This window comes from Epinephelus lanceolatus, chromosome 16 (genome assembly GCF_041903045.1).
Source record: "Epinephelus lanceolatus isolate andai-2023 chromosome 16, ASM4190304v1, whole genome shotgun sequence".
NCBI classification, from domain to species: Eukaryota; Metazoa; Chordata; class Actinopteri; order Perciformes; family Serranidae; genus Epinephelus; species Epinephelus lanceolatus.
The window spans coordinates 43,293,980-43,307,193 of record NC_135749.1 but is presented as its reverse complement, the minus strand read 5'-3'; the positions used below and the strand labels follow the sequence as shown (position 1 = coordinate 43,307,193).

Sequence of the window (13,214 nt, the reverse complement as noted above, 5' to 3'; positions counted from 1 at the left end):
CTGTCCACCACGACGGCAGAGCATGTAATTGCACACACAAAGGCCATATTCGCACGACATGGGATTGCATCCACTGTGATAAGTGACAATGGGCCTCAATTCAGCAGCCAGAGTTTCAAGGAGTTTGCAGAGACTTATGGTTTTGAACACCTAACTTCGAGCCCCCTTTACCCGCAATTGAACGGGAAGGCGCCATAGAAAACTGTGAGGACCTGTATCTGCCTATTCTTAACTACTGAGCCTCACCACTGGAGAACGGACTTTCACCAGCAGAGATGCTCATGAAAAGGAAGCTGAGGACCAGGCTTCCAGCAGCAAAACTGAGGATGGAGCACAGTGTCAAACATTCCTAAAGAGTGTCAGATCAACATTTACAACAGAACAGCAGTGCCACTGAAACCCTTGGCCCAAGAGGAAATTGTGCGGGTCAGATGTGATGGACAGTGGGGACCACTGGCTAGAGAAATTAAAGAGACAACACCAAGGTCATATAAGGTCATCACAGAGCATGGGCTGACACTAAGGCGAAACAGGAGACACCTGCTCAAGGTGCCTCAGAGGAATATCGAGAGTATGGATAATAACACCAAGGACATGACAGCTCAAGGACAAAGCGAACAACTGAACATGACAAAACAACCAAATGAGACAAAACAACCGGATGTGACAATCCTGTCTGAGGAAACAGGTATGAAAGAAACCAAGAGCAGTGATACTACACTGAGAGAACGCCCTAAGAGGCACATAGAGAAACCAAAAAGACTGATTGAGGAAATGTGAAAAAAAAAAAAAAGATTGTAAAGAGCATGTAAAAGGAAATGAGAAATATGTGTACATGGGCTTACAGTATGATGTTTTGTTTATAATTGAGTGTGTTGCTCAATGATTTTATGTTATAGTTTGCAGAGTAAAGGCAGAAATTTTGGGTTAAGAAAAAAAGACAGGGGGAGCTGGTGGCTTGGTGGTGGAGCGGGCGCCCCATGTGCAGGGCTGTTGCCCTTTGCTGCATGTCACTCCCTCTCTCTCTCCCCCTTCACACTTGTCTGTCCTATCCATTAAAAGCTTAAAAGCCCCAAAAAATATCTTTACAAAAAAAAAAAAAAAAAAAGACAGGGCTATGGTTCATAGCATGTTATCTGTTTTATTAGGGACCTCGGCTGAAGTTTTTAGAAAATAAAGTCATTAACCGTTAAAGTGCCAAAATGGCCTCTTTAGCGCCACCTAGACACACTAAAATGGCTGCTGCGGCTTGTAGGGATGACGTAGAAAGATCAAACCAAAACTGGCTTGTTTGTCTCTTTGAGACCTACAGATCACGTACTCACATCCCTGACCTAACTCCAACAGGAAGTAAGCTATTCACCCTTTCAAAGTAAGATTTCACCTTAAAATTGCTCTTTCTTCAAAAATCTTCTTCTCCTACACCGTTTAATGTATCGGCTTCAAACTCACACACATGACAGATCAACTCGTGCTTAGTGCTCTGTAATTGTAGCACATGTAGTATGCAGCATGACAAGTGACTTACTTATCAGAGTATTTCTTTGGTCAACAGTCAAGTAACCACACACAAACACTCTTTCTCTCTCTCTCTCTCTCTCTCTCTCTCTCTCTCTCTCTCATCCTGTTACTGCATGTCACTAACTCAGCCATGCTGCATGTCAGTAACTCGGCCTCTTCTCCGGAGCCTTTGTTCTCCTCTGTCTGCCAGGTTAACTTCTATCATAGCAGTGCCTGCATAGTGTGACGTGTGTGCTTGTGCTGCTGCTGTGGTCCTGCCAAATTCCTCCTGCTGCTGCTGTGATCATTAGTCATACTTCTACTGTTATCATACACATATGATAATTGTCACATATGTATACTATCAGATATGAATATATACTTTCAACATATTGTACCACAGTAGCCAGAATTATAATTATAATATTATTACTTTCATTAATGTTGTTGTAAGCTTTTAACATTATCGTCTGTCCTGCATCTCTCTCTGTCTCTGTCCCCCCTTCTGTCTCATTGTGTCATACAGATTACCGTTAATGTATTATGTTGATCTGTTCTGTATGTCATCTATTGCACGTCTGTCATCCTGGAAGAGGGATCCCTTCTCAGTTGATCTTCCTGAGGTTTCTACTGTTTTTTCCCCTGTTAAAGGGAGTTTTTCCTTATCTGCTGCGAGCGTCCTAAGGACAGAGGGATGTTGTATGCTGTAAAGCCCTGTGAGGCAAGCTGTGATTTGTGATATTGGGCTTTATACATAAAATTGATTGATTGATTGATTGATTGATTGATTGATGTCGTCAGTAGTTCGGTTTTCAGAAGCCATCAAAGTTCTACTCCCAAGTCATGGGTTCATTACCAAAAATGACCTTGCGTTCTATTGACATTGCTTGTTTTATCGACATTTCCACTTTTACGAATAGGCTAATTCACACTGTCTATGTGAGCTGGAGGCTGACAGCGAGGGTCCGAGGTCCCGACCAATGCTGCTTGCAGCTTTAATTTTATTTTATTTTTTTAAAAAAAGGGAAGATGTGTTGATATGACAAGTATGCAGTATCAGTTCATGTTGTTATACCGCTGCACCAGTAGGTGGCAGTAGCATAAGGTTGTCGAGCCATCCTAGTGATATATGTGGAAAGAGCCACGAATAAAAGCACTCTGAATCAAGACTACGGTGTGCGAGCTTCGTCAATACAATCAGGACGTCATCTGTTAAATGCCTCCCGTTGTCGGATACGACATGAAACTACTCCAGTTAGCTCAATCATGTTGTGACTAAGACATCCGCTGGAAAAAAGATTTTTTTTCACGGACCGTTTATTGAGTTATTACAGACACGGCTAACGGCTAACAGCTAACAGTTAGCTCAGCTAATCTACGATAACCATGTTATTAATTACAAAACGTGCACACAGAAATAGTAATATTTGTTCAATCATTGTGTTTATGGGCTTTATAAACATCAGATTAGTCTAAACGGTGATATAATGATGTGAAAAATGTGATATATATATATAGCTAAACTCAACAAGGTAAACAACATGGCGATTCTCATTTACACAGTGGTCAAGAGTGCTGGACCAGAAGTGTCGCACAAAAAAACGGAAGCTGGCTGCATTCTGTTTTGCCTCCGTGTTTCCGTGAAAAATAAGGCGAATACGCGATGGGGAAGGAAGCGGAGCCAATTAACGAGTCTTTTGTCTATGGCGGAGATGAAGATGAAGAGCATCCAGAAAATGATTTTGAGACTGTGCTAACAAAGTTTGACGAGCATTTTGTACCCAAGCGCAACGTGATTCACGACCGTGCGTGCTTCCATGCCCGGAGAGCCAGTGGATGCCTTCATGACAAGCCTTTACGAGCTAGCCCAATACTGTGAGTTTGGAGCAAGCAAAGATGAGCAAATAAGAGACAGAATCGTCATTGGCATTCAGGATAATGATGTGTCTCAAAAGTTACAGCTAGAGCCCGACCTCACCTTGAAGAAGGCTATCCAGGTTGCCAGGCAGAGTGAACAGCTTAAACAACAGAATGTCGACATGAGAGCAGACTGTTCAGTGAACGCTGTGAGACAAAAGAGGCAACAGCAGAGGGATACAAAAAGGAGCAGCAATGGACAGCAGTGGCAGAGCAAGCAAAGATACAGTGCAAAATGCATGTTCAAGGTGCAACAGAAACCAAGCAAAAAGTGATCCCTACCCAGCTCATAACAAAAGATGCCGGAAATGTAATAAAACAGGACACTTTGAGGTTGTATGTAAAACCAGGATGCTGAATGAGCTTGTGATGACAGCAGCACCCGAAAACACAGTCACAACACATTCTTCCTGGGGGCTGTAGTAGGATCTGAAACTACAGTAATAGACCAGCCTGGCACAGATGATAAATGGTGTGTGACACTACCTGTGAATGATAGTCCAGTTGAGTTCAAAATTGATACTGGGGCTGACATCACTATAATGTCTCAGCGTACATTCAACAGCCTACCCCAAAAGCCCCGCCTAGTCAGGACCAGACCAGCGCCACCAGCCCAGGCGGAGAGGTAAAATGCATTGGGAAATTCCTGGCAGTTAGCCAGTATAAAAAGCAAAATACTCATATTGGGTAACAGCCATCCATGGACAGTTCACACAGAACTTATTGGGAAAAGTGTTACTAAGAGAATGGGTCTCGTCGCAAGAGTTGGAGCAGTCAACACAGCAGAGTTCAGCAACATATTCCAACACTGTATGGCTGCAGCCTGGAGCCTCCCGTCTCATCCCAGATAGCACACATAAAGTTTAGATCGTTAAGACGTAGCAGGGAGTGCGTTTGCTCATTGCCAAGAAGTCGCTGAGACGTCGGCTTTTAATCAAAAATGACCACCACGCGACGTTCAAACGATCAATAAAAAGCTGCGCTCAGTAGGCGCTCCTTCATTAATAGTCATATGCTTCGTTAACTACGACTTTTATTCATTTAGGTCGGACCTTTCAAACTACAACTATTTCACCATTAAATATGAGAAATTAATGCCAACATTCAAAAATAGCTGACTGTTACCATATTTCGTGTGTAAGTGTGCGCAATGAAGAGACAAAAGTCAATTTGAGAAACTTTATTTTCAAATTTCCACAAACAATATCTGACGGCCAGTCCGCTTCTCCTGGCAGCCTGCAAGACACAGAAAAGATGATGAGCACATAACTTCAAGAAAAAATCCCAACTTCACCACTGTATTTTTTTTATCATTTCATTTGTCTTTTAGCCAGATTGAAGGCTTTGGGTCCGTCACTCTGCTTCATTTAGTGTGGAAACTGTTAAATAACGGGATCCGGCGTTAACTCCGTTAACTGTTAACAGCAGCTCAACAATCAGTCCTTCATCTCGGAAATACAGTGGTTTCAAAACTGCGCTATTAGCTGTAGCCACCGGGTCAGTTTGCTTTACAGAGGAGGAGACCTCGACTGATAAATTGCCCATAAAATCACATTACCAACATACCAAAGGCATCCTTAAACTTCACTATTTGACCTCCGCGCTCCTCTCTGCGCCTCTCACCCACACTTGAGCACCCGTTCTGGGATACACAGCGTCGGCCCGCCCCGCCTTACCTCCACGGTCCTCTCTGCTCCTGTCACCCACACTCGAGCACCCGTTCTGGGATACACAGTGTCGGCCCGCCCCGCCTTACCTCCGCGCTCCTCTCTGCTCCTGTCACCCACACCTGAGCATCCTTCCAGGGCCCCGGAGGTCAGGCTGGGGGGGGGGGGCGCGGGACCACGGGTGGCAGCTCCAGGCACTTCCACTTTAACCCAAATGAGTGCTCACGATAACCAGATGAGCAGATAACGTCAACTAGGGGAAATAAAATGAAAACACCACAGTTATAGCCTGTTAGCTAACATGAGCTAAACCGCTAAACTAGCTAACAGCTAACGAAAGATAACGTTAGCTGGTGGGGACCTGTGCTAAGCTATATACACCCAGTCGTGCCTTGCCACTCACCAGGAACCTCTTTTAACGGTCACAGAATAAACAACATAGCTATTTCTGCCAATTTATTCCAGTTAGCTTACCTGAAACCAACTGCGATGAGATGCTGTGTCCCGCGAGCTCAGTTCCAAACAAAGACCACGGAGATGAAATTCCGCCTCTGTGGCGACTTCCGTATGTGGGCAGACCCAAAGCCGACGTAACAGGCGTTTGATGAGCTGGGACAAAAGAGTATTAAATTTAAAGATATCCGCCCATGCGGCCGACGCTTGTCAGACGTTATAAATTCAGGGCCGATGTGTCGTCCTCAGGCTGACGTCGGCCAGATGTATGTGTGCTATCTGGGATGGCTCTCGTATCATGACCTCTCGTCTGGTGATAAAGAAGCCACGCCCCCCGAGCTTCTAAATTTCAGAATAAAAGCTCGCGCCTGACACTGGTTGTTTTAAACATAATATTGTATTTTGTAATGTATTTTAGGAATCCTGGTAGATTTTCCTGGTAGAAAAGTTGTTTTAAACATATGACTGCAGCCTGGAGCCTCTCGTCTCATGACCTCTCCTGTGTTAAACATATGACTGCAGCGTGGAACCTCTCGTCTCATGACCTCTCCTGTGTTAAACATATGACTGCAGACTAGAGCCTCTCGTCTCATGACCTCTCCTATTGTATTTTAGGAATCCAGGTTGAAACGTTGTTTTAAACATATGATTGCAGCCTGGAGCCTCTTGTCTCATGACCTCTCCTGTTGTATTTTAGGAATCCTGGTTGAAAAGTTGTTTTATACATAGTATTGAATCCTCTTCAATGTACTGTTACTTTGTGTTGCTTTTACATGTTGTCCAAAATCATTTTATTTTTTATGTAAAGCACTTTGAGTTGCATTTTGTCTGAAATGTGCTATACAAATAAACTTGCCTCGCCTTGCCTCAGTGTTATTGTGTGTCTCAGCTTGCAGGATCTGTAGATATCTGCCTGGCACTGCTGCTTGTCCTGTTTATGTGTTACAGGGTTTCCGTGGGTCATTAAAAAGCATTAAAAGTCATTAAATAGATTTTGCGAAAATTAAGGCCTTAAATGGCATTAAAAAGCATTAAATTTGATGTCCAGAGGCATTAAAAAATGAAATACAATTGATGGAAAAAAAACATTGTTATTCACGATTTATTTTGATTATATCAACATTTAATAATTTTGATCGGAAGTATAATGTGATGATTGACAGGCGGAACCCTTTAATTGGCTATTGTTTACGGCCCGTGCACGAAGTCACAACACTGGATGCTTGGAATGCAACGTTCTGTGAGCGTGCTCATGCTGTGGCGAAAGAGCGGAGGGAATATTAGCAAATGTCGGAAAAATGGGAAAATGCAAGTTTCAGCAGAAGTGGTTGTATGAGGAACTATTCAGAACCTGGTTAAAGCCCGTCGACAGTAAACCCGGAGAGGCATTTTGCAGCGTGTGCAAAAAGATCTTCAAACTTTGCACAATGGGCGTCAATGCGGTGAAATCACACATGCTGTCAGATAGTCACAAGTCGGCGATTAAAGGCAGGCAGTAGTTGTGCCGAATTTCTTTGCCGTGACCAGCAACGCCACTTCTACTGTCGCCACCACAACTGCAGCTGCTGCTGCTACCACCACCACACCTGCCGCTACAGTGACCGCCTCCAGCCTTTTCAGGTTAGAGTTAGTTTTTCACATCATTCTTCAGGCTGGTTTTGTTATTTTTGAAATGTGCAAATAAATTCTGAGACTGTGAACCATCTCTAATTCACTATAGAGTGACAGTTAATGTAAATTTATTCATTCATTCATCTTCTAACCGCTTCATCCTCTTGAGGGTCGTGGGGGGGGGCTGGAGCCCATCCCAGCTGACATCGGTCGAGAGGCAGGGTACACCCTGGACAGGTCGCCAGACTATCGCAGGGCTGACACATAGAGACAAACAACCATTCATGCTCACATTCACACCTACGGACAATTTAGAGTTATCAATTAACCTAGTCCCCAATCTGCATGTCTTTGGACTGTGGGAGGAAGCCGGAGTGCCCGGAGAGAACCAACACTGACACGGGGAGAACATGCAAACTCCGCACAGAAGGGCTCCCACACCCAGGATCGAACCCGCAACCCTCTTGCTGTGAAGCGACAGTGCTAACCACCACACCACCGTGCTGCCCTAATGTGAACTTAGATTTAAGCATTTGACAATGCTAATTTTGAATATTTGAGAAAATCTAAGTATATATATATATATATATATATATATATATATATATATATATATATATATATATATATATATATATACACACACACAGTACAGGCCAAAAGTTTGGACACACCTTCTCATTCAATGCGTTTTCTTTATTTTCATGACTATTTACATTGTAGATTCTCACTGAAGGCATCAAAACTATGAATGAACACGTGGAGTTATGTACTTGACAAAAAAAGGTGAAATAACTGAAAACATGTTTTATATTCTAGTTTCTTCAAAATAGCCACCCTTTGCTCTGATTACTGCTTTGCACACTCTTGGCATTCTCTCCATGAGCTTCAAGAGGTAGTCACCTGAAATGGTTTTCCAACAGTCTTGAAGGAGTTCCCAGAGGTGTTTAGCACTTGTTGGCCCCTTTACCTTCACTCTGCGGTCCAGCTCACCCCAAACCATCTCGATTGGGTTCAGGTCCGGTGACTGTGGAGGCCAGGTCATCTGCCGCAGCACTCCATCACTCTCCTTCTTGGTCAAATAGCCCTTACACAGCCTGGAGGTGTGTTTGGGGTCATTGTCCTGTTGAAAAATAAATGATGGTCCAACTAAACACAAACCGGATGGGATGGCATGTCACTGCAGGATGCTGTGGTAGCCATGCTGGTTCAGTGTGCCTTCAATTTTGAATAAATCCCCAACAGTGTCACCAGCAAAACACCCCCACACCATCACACCTCCTCCTCCATGCTTCACAGTGGGAACCAGGCATGTGGAATCCATCCGTTCACCTTTTCTGCGTCTCACAAAGACACAGCGGTTGGAACCAAAGATCTCAAATTTGGACTCATCAGACCAAAGCACAGATTTCCACTGGTCTAATGTCCATTCCTTGTGTTTCTTGGCCCAAACAAATCTCTTCTGCTTGTTGCCTCTCCTCAGCAGTGGTTTCCTAGCAGCTATTTGACCATGAAGGCCTGATTGGCGCAGTCTCCTCTTAACAGTTGTTCTAGAGATGGGTCTGCTGCTAGAACTCTGTGTGGCATTCATCTGGTCTCTGATCTGAGCTGCTGTTAACTTGCGATTTCTGAGGCTGGTGACTCGGATGAACTTATCCTCAGAAGCAGAGGTGACTCTTGGTCTTCCTTTCCTGGGTCGGTCCTCATGTGTGCCAGTTTGGTTGTAGCGCTTGATGGTTTTTGCGACTCCACTTGGGGACACATTTAAAGTTTTTGCAATTTTCCGGACTGACTGACCTTCATTTCTTAAAGTAATGATGGCCACTCGTTTTTCTTTAGTTAGCTGATTGGTTCTTGCCATAATATGAATTTTAACAGTTGTCCAATAGGGCTGTCGGCTGTGTATTAACCTGACTTCTGCACAACACAACTGATGGTCCCAACCCCATTGATAAAGCAAGAAATTCCACTAATTAACCCTGATAAGGCACACCTGTGAAGTGGAAACCATTTCAGGTGGCTACCTCTTGAAGCTCATCGAGAGAATGCCAAGAGTGTGCAAAGCAGTAATCAGAGCAAAGGGTGGCTATTTTGAAGAAACTAGAATATAAAACATGTTTTCAGTTATTTCACCTTTTTTTGTTAAGTACATAACTCCACATGTGTTCATTCATAGTTTTGATGCCTTCAGTGAGAATCTACAATGTAAATAGTCATGAAAATAAAGAAAACGCATTGAATGAGAAGGTGTGTCCAAACTTTTGGCCTGTACTGTATAATATCATAACTTCATTGTTTTATCCTATTAGACATTTGGGTGAAATTTAGTCATAATTAGCGAGTAAATTCTTGAATTATGGCGAAAAACTTATTTTGTGAGGTCACAGTGACCCTGACTTTTGAATTCTAATCAGTTAATTCCTGAGTCTCGGTGGTTGTTTGTGCTAAATTTGAGGACAGTCGCTTAAGGTGTCCTAGAGATACTGTGGTAATGACAATGAGACGGATGCAAAGCCACAGTAACCTTGACCTTTGACCACCAAGTTCTATTTGGTTCATTCCTGAGTCCAAATGGACTTTTGTGCCAAATTTAAAGGTGTTTTTGGGATTTGCATTCATGAGAATGGGACGGAGGGACAGATGGACAGACAACCCCTAAAAAAAACATAATGGCTCTGGCCATGGCTATTGCCAGCATGAGGAATAAAAATCTGTCTCCGTCTCTTATTGTCTTTGAATGTGGCACTTGAAGTAGATTAGCATATTGGCTCAAGTTGATGTACTTGCATGATTTTTGCATTTTTGGGGTCTCTCTTTATTCATTGAATATGACACATTTCTTATGTATTATCTTAGATCATTAACTATGATGGATTTGCCATGTGCCATGTTTGCTGCCTGTGCTGACACAGCAAAGTCCAGTTTATGTCATCATCATCATCATCATCATCATCATACAACATAATTTGTAATTCCCACCAGACTGATGTGAGGTTTGTCATGTATCTAGGCTTGTATTTACAGCAAATTTAACGTGATGGACCTCAGTTCCTCCAGGTATTTAAATTCTGACATCCCCTACAACAAACATCTTTGGTCAAGTTTTAGAAAAGACACATTCATTTTAAAACTATGATTATTATGAAAGAAAAGTCATTTTATGATCAAAATTAATTTAAATTAATAATCAAAACGTAAATACTTGAGTAGGAGCTGGATACCTAAATACTTTAATCATGCGATCTGTGAATTATCAAAACTGAACTGAAACTGGAGTTGTGGCAGGCTGCAGGTATCCATGGATACCTGCAGCCTGCCACAACTACATCTGCAGGTGAATTATTAACATAGCAGTACAGTTCTGCAGTCTTACAGTTTGACAGTGAGATAATGCATTATGTAAACAACAATAATTAAAACATCATCAGTCAAGCAGTGTAAAGATCTCCAACTCAGACAACACTGTAAAGAATTCAGATGAATCAGTTCTGATGTCCAGCAGTCCACACAGTTACTGTGATGCCGTTGGCTGTAGTTATTCTGTTGTTTGAGTCTCTTGCAGAACCTTCAGCTGGTCCTCAGTGGTTTTCAGTTCCTGCTGCAGGGCTGACATCTGAACACAGTCAGAGGAAGGAACACAAAGAGGGTTAAAACTGTATCACATAACATTTTTCAGTTCAGTACTGAACTAAGTATAGTGTAATGGATAGTACTTAATAAATACTAACTTACTAACTAAAGACATTAATTATATGATTATTAGAATTATGATCTACAAATACTTATAATATTTACTACAGTAAAATGAAGGAATAAATCAATCCAATATATATAGAAAAAAACAAATTAGGAATTAAAAAATTGTTATGGTCAAATGTCATTTCATCATTCTTAATTTCACAATGACAGACTATTGGATTTAATCTTATTGGCTTGATGAACTAGAAAAGGACATTTTGAAATAAAAATAGCTTTGATGAAGTCTAATAAACCTTAAGAATTTGAAAATTATTTCACAATAAAGTGGTAGGTAGGCTATCACAAAATGTATCTGTTCATTGTTAATTCATACATAACATCTTACTTTATTGAATAATATGGTTATTGTTTTTAAAACTCTCTGGAGCTCCATTATGTATGAATATAAACATGTACTATTTTAAAATAACAATGTCAGCTTCCAAATTGCAGTAGTGACGGTATCTGTAGCTATCAGAAAATGCCAAATTTAACACTTCAGAGCTTTTACTGTTAATGGATCAGGTGGCAAAGACAGACAATGGTTTTGGCCCATGACAGCTTCTTTAGTTTTTTTTTTTTTAAGAATATTTCTGTGGGCTTTTTTGCCTTTAATGACAGGACAGAGAGTGAAATGTGGAGACAGAGAGAGAGTGGGGACTGACATGCAGCAAAGGCCCACGAGCCAGATTTGAACCCACAGCCACTGCAGTGAGGCAATGCCTCTGTACATGGGGCGCCGGCACTATCCACTATGCTACCAACGCCCCCTGAAGTTGTTTTTTAATGAAAAAAATTCACTCACTGAAACAAATCACCTGTGGGTTAGATTAACCAACAATTCATTCTTACTGTATTTCTCTTGATTTTCCTAATTGCAGTATGTCTTTCAAGTAAGTAAAACAGGACTTAGAGTCTACAGCCACACAAGCAGGTGGTGTCACTAAAGGAAAGGTCTGGGGATCACCAAGGTGACTAGCATACATCCTCTGGGAACCATAAATGTCTCTACAACATTGTTTTTTTTTTTTTATCAATCCATCCAACAGAAAATGAGATATTTCAGTATATGATAATATTTCTGGTGTCACTAGAGGAAAAGTTAGGGGATAACTGACATTACGAGATTCACCGTCTCAGGAACGTGTATGTCTGTACCAAATTTCATTACAATCTACAGTACAGGCCAAAAGTTTGGACACACCTTCTCATTCAATGCGTTTTCTTTATTTTCATGACTATTTACATTGTAGATTCTCACTGAAGGCATCAAAACTATGAATGAACACATGTGGAGTTATGTACTTAACAAAAAAAGGTGAAATAACTGAAAACATGTTTTATATTCTAGTTTCTTCAAAATAGCCACCCTTTGCTCTGATTACTGCTTTGCACACTCTTGGCATTCTCTCGATGAGCTTCAAGAGGTAGCCACCTGAAATGGTTTCCACTTCACAGGTGTGCCTTATCAGGGTTAATTAGTGGAATTTCTTGCTTTATCAATGGGGTTGGGACCATCAGTTGTGTTGTGCAGAAGTCAGGTTAATACACAGCCGACAGCCCTATTGGACAACTGTTAAAATTCATATTATGGCAAGAACCAATCAGCTAACTAAAGAAAAACGAGTGGCCATCATTACTTTAAGAAATGAAGGTCAGTCAGTCCGGAAAATTGCAAAAACTTTAAATGTGTCCCCAAGTGGAGTCGCAAAAACCATCAAGCGCTACAACCAAACTGGCACACATGAGGACCGACCCAGGAAAGGAAGACCAAGAGTCACCTCTGCTTCTGAGGATAAGTTCATCCGAGTCACCAGCCTCAGAAATCGCAAGTTAACAGCAGCTCAGATCAGAGACCAGATGAATGCCACACAGAGTTCTAGCAGCAGACCCATCTCTAGAACAACTGTTAAGAGGAGACTGCGCCAATCAGGCCTTCATGGTCAAATAGCTGCTAGGAAACCACTGCTAAGGAGAGGCAACAAGCAGAAGAGATTTGTTTGGGCCAAGAAACACAAGGAATGGACATTAGACCAGTGGAAATCTGTGCTTTGGTCTGATGAGTCCAAATTTGAGATCTTTGGTTCCAACCGCTGTGTCTTTGTGAGACGCAGAAAAGGTGAACGGATGGATTCCACATGCCTGGTTCCCACTGTGAAGCATGGAGGAGGAGGTGTGATGGTGTGGGGGTGTTTTGCTGGTGACACTGTTGGGGATTTATTCAAAATTGAAGGCACACTGAACCAGCATGGCTACCACAGCATCCTGCAGTGACATGCCATCCCATCCGGTTTGTGTTTAGTTGGACCATCATTTATTTTTCAACAG

The 13,214-nt window shown here is 42.1% G+C and overlaps 1 protein-coding gene and 1 long non-coding RNA gene across 2 annotated transcripts in view; both read right to left on the bottom strand.

Moving 5' to 3' along the window:
- Positions 1-4,582: 4,582 nt before the first annotated feature.
- LOC144467477 (uncharacterized) lies at positions 4,583-6,229 on the bottom strand. Its single transcript, XR_013493672.1, has 2 exons — positions 5,559-6,229; positions 4,583-5,337 (listed from the first exon to the last, which is right to left on the bottom strand). It is a non-coding gene; the product is annotated as an uncharacterized LOC144467477 (long non-coding RNA).
- Positions 6,230-9,939: 3,710 nt separating this feature from the next.
- The window catches only part of vars2 (valyl-tRNA synthetase 2, mitochondrial), a 110,695-nt gene continuing 107,420 nt past the window's right edge, over positions 9,940-13,214 (bottom strand). The window contains exon 30 of the mRNA XM_078176127.1: positions 9,940-10,761. Within this exon, the coding sequence (XP_078032253.1) occupies positions 10,684-10,761 (78 nt within the window). The 3' untranslated portion in view covers positions 9,940-10,683. The remainder of the gene's footprint in view (positions 10,762-13,214) is intronic.